Source organism: Corylus avellana, chromosome ca5 (assembly GCF_901000735.1).
Source record: "Corylus avellana chromosome ca5, CavTom2PMs-1.0".
Lineage (NCBI taxonomy): Eukaryota > Viridiplantae > Streptophyta > Magnoliopsida > Fagales > Betulaceae > Corylus > Corylus avellana.
Window position 1 is genome coordinate 24,956,330 of NC_081545.1, and position 2,328 is coordinate 24,958,657.

Below are 2,328 nucleotides of genomic sequence, written 5' to 3' on the forward strand. Positions count from 1 at the left end.
TTTATTTCCCAATTGTTTCATGATATTATTGGATGCCTACCATGCCCATGGTCCCCAAAAAGACACTGTCCACCTTCCTTCCAACATTATGGACCACTGCCAATACGTGGTCCTAAAGCATTTAATCCATTTGGTGAGGGGAAGGCCAGCACTATTATTACAAAAGTACCCTTCATTTGTGCACAAATTGAAACCCAGAAATTCCGAGCCCGATTCCTCAACAAAAGAATACAAATCGTAAATGTAAATAACTCTATACTATACAACATGTACAATCTAGTAAAACAACTACATTGTACCAAATCCTCCCCTTTCCTGGCCTTTTTCAAAACTCTAAGAATAACATATAACTATAATAACACTACTAACTGCCTCCTCATAAAAATTTCCTATTTTTTTCATTCAATAAATATAAATCTAAAACAATTTATATATATATATATTTTCTTTCCATTATTACCACTTGAACCCCCACTCCTCTTGCTCCCTGAACCTCCTGAGCACCCCCTCGATAGCCACATCGAAAGCGTCCTTTATGGTCTCCAACCCCTCCTGGGGTCTGGCATACACTATCTTCGGTATATTGTCGATCACTTTCTCTCTCATTTTCCTCACCTCCTCTTTACTGTAACTCTCCAGCACATCCTTGATAGACGTTCCATTTTTGACCGCGTTACGGTCTATGAAAACCGAGTAACTCTCCCATTTGTCCGGTAAAAACCACTCGTACTGGTAATACGCGGTTCGCCGCCAGAAGAAAACCGGGATCGAACCGGCCAGCATGCAGTCGAAAATCGACCTTCGCGTGAAGCTATCACCCCTCGGCTGCAAACAAAACTCGGAGCCCAGAAACGTTTCGAGGATCGCCGACGTGCCGTTTGAACACCGAGACTTGGCGCAGTTTACAACCGTACACGTGTCCGTCTCATTGCATTGTCTAAGTAACAGTCCTCTGAAGTCGTTCCGGACCGCGCCACGCGTCGCTCCGGCGAAGGAGAAGAGGCTGGCGCGGTTACGCTCGCGGACGAAGCGCTGCCATTCTATAACGTCGGAGTCTGACCTGGGGTGGAATCCGGTGGGGTAGGGCACGCCGACGTCGAAGTAGTCCCACGGGTTCCGCTCGATCAGGAGGCGCGTGATGTTCCGCATCCCGGACATGTAGATACAGCGGGAGCCCCAGTCGTGATCCTTGGAGCGCCGAAAGTCCCACGTGATGCGCCCCATCGTGAGGAAGTGATCCCAGCCATTGGATCTCTTGTAGTACGGCTGGTCCTGAATCCACCCCAACATCATCTCGCAGTGGCGATCGCGCTCTCTGGCGCTCGAATTCGACCACAGATGCTTCCCCACCGCGAGTCCAGCGTAGAACGGTATGTAGAAAGCCGTGGCGGATTCGGGCTCCAGAACCCGGCACTTATGCTTCAAAAGCCGGTTGTGGAACACGATCTCGGACACGAACTGGTCCGTCCAGTACCACGCCGGGACCAGTCCCTCCGGCACGATACCGGCGAGCCCGGTGGCGCTCCGGCCGAATCCGTCGTTGGCCAGCGCGTCGCAGCGCGAGCTCCACGGGTTCAAGTCGTCGCAATTGGCCAGAATCTCGGAGTTGAACGCAGCGGGCAACTGGTAGACAAATATCCGATCCGACCCGCATGGGTCCTGTGTCGGGTCGACGGGTGTGGAGTTGCCGACATGGATGTTGGCCTGGCGGCCGAGTGGGTTGGGGAGGGAGAGGGAGAGAGGGAGGGAGCGGAGGGTGAAGACGAGGAGGATCTGGAGGGAGAGGATGGTGAGGAGGAGGCAAGTGCGAGGGTGGGCATGGTGGATGGGTTGGAGGACGGAGTTGAGGGAATTGAGAGAGTTCTTGCGCTCTAACAACGCGGGGTTTTTGGGTTTTTTCTGAGGCTCGGAGGAAGCGTGATTGGGAATGGGAAGCGAAAGCATCGGAGAAAGAGTGTTGAGCCTTTTTTTCCGTTAATGGTGGGGGGAGGATTCAAGAGAGAGAAGTAGGGGGTGTTTGTGGCAGTGGGGGAGATTGGACTATAGGATAATTTTAGAGCTCAAGAAGGAGGCGAGCGATCGACACGTGTGCGCGGACTTTGGGGTTACCGGCTGGCTGGGGCAACCGACACCGGTATAAACTGCTTTTTAACTGACACGTGGGCGTTTTCGTTTCGGTGGGTCTGGGTTCTCTCTGGTGATTGAGCCATTATGAGCATCAGTTTTGGAAAGATTGACAATACTTCATAGATTACAATAGCATATTAGCAATGGCGCATTATGATTATGATTTTAAGGAGAATGACCATATGTTTTATACCTCATAAA

The 2,328-nt window shown here is 51.1% G+C and overlaps 1 protein-coding gene across 1 annotated transcript; it reads right to left on the reverse strand.

Moving 5' to 3' along the window:
* On the reverse strand, positions 1 to 2,016 carry LOC132181163 (xyloglucan galactosyltransferase XLT2-like). Its single transcript, XM_059594250.1, has one exon. The coding sequence runs from the start codon at positions 1,942 to 1,944 to the stop codon at positions 457 to 459; it is 1,488 nt and encodes a 495-aa protein (XP_059450233.1). The 5' UTR covers positions 1,945 to 2,016; the 3' UTR covers positions 1 to 456.
* Positions 2,017 to 2,328: the final 312 nt, after the last annotated feature.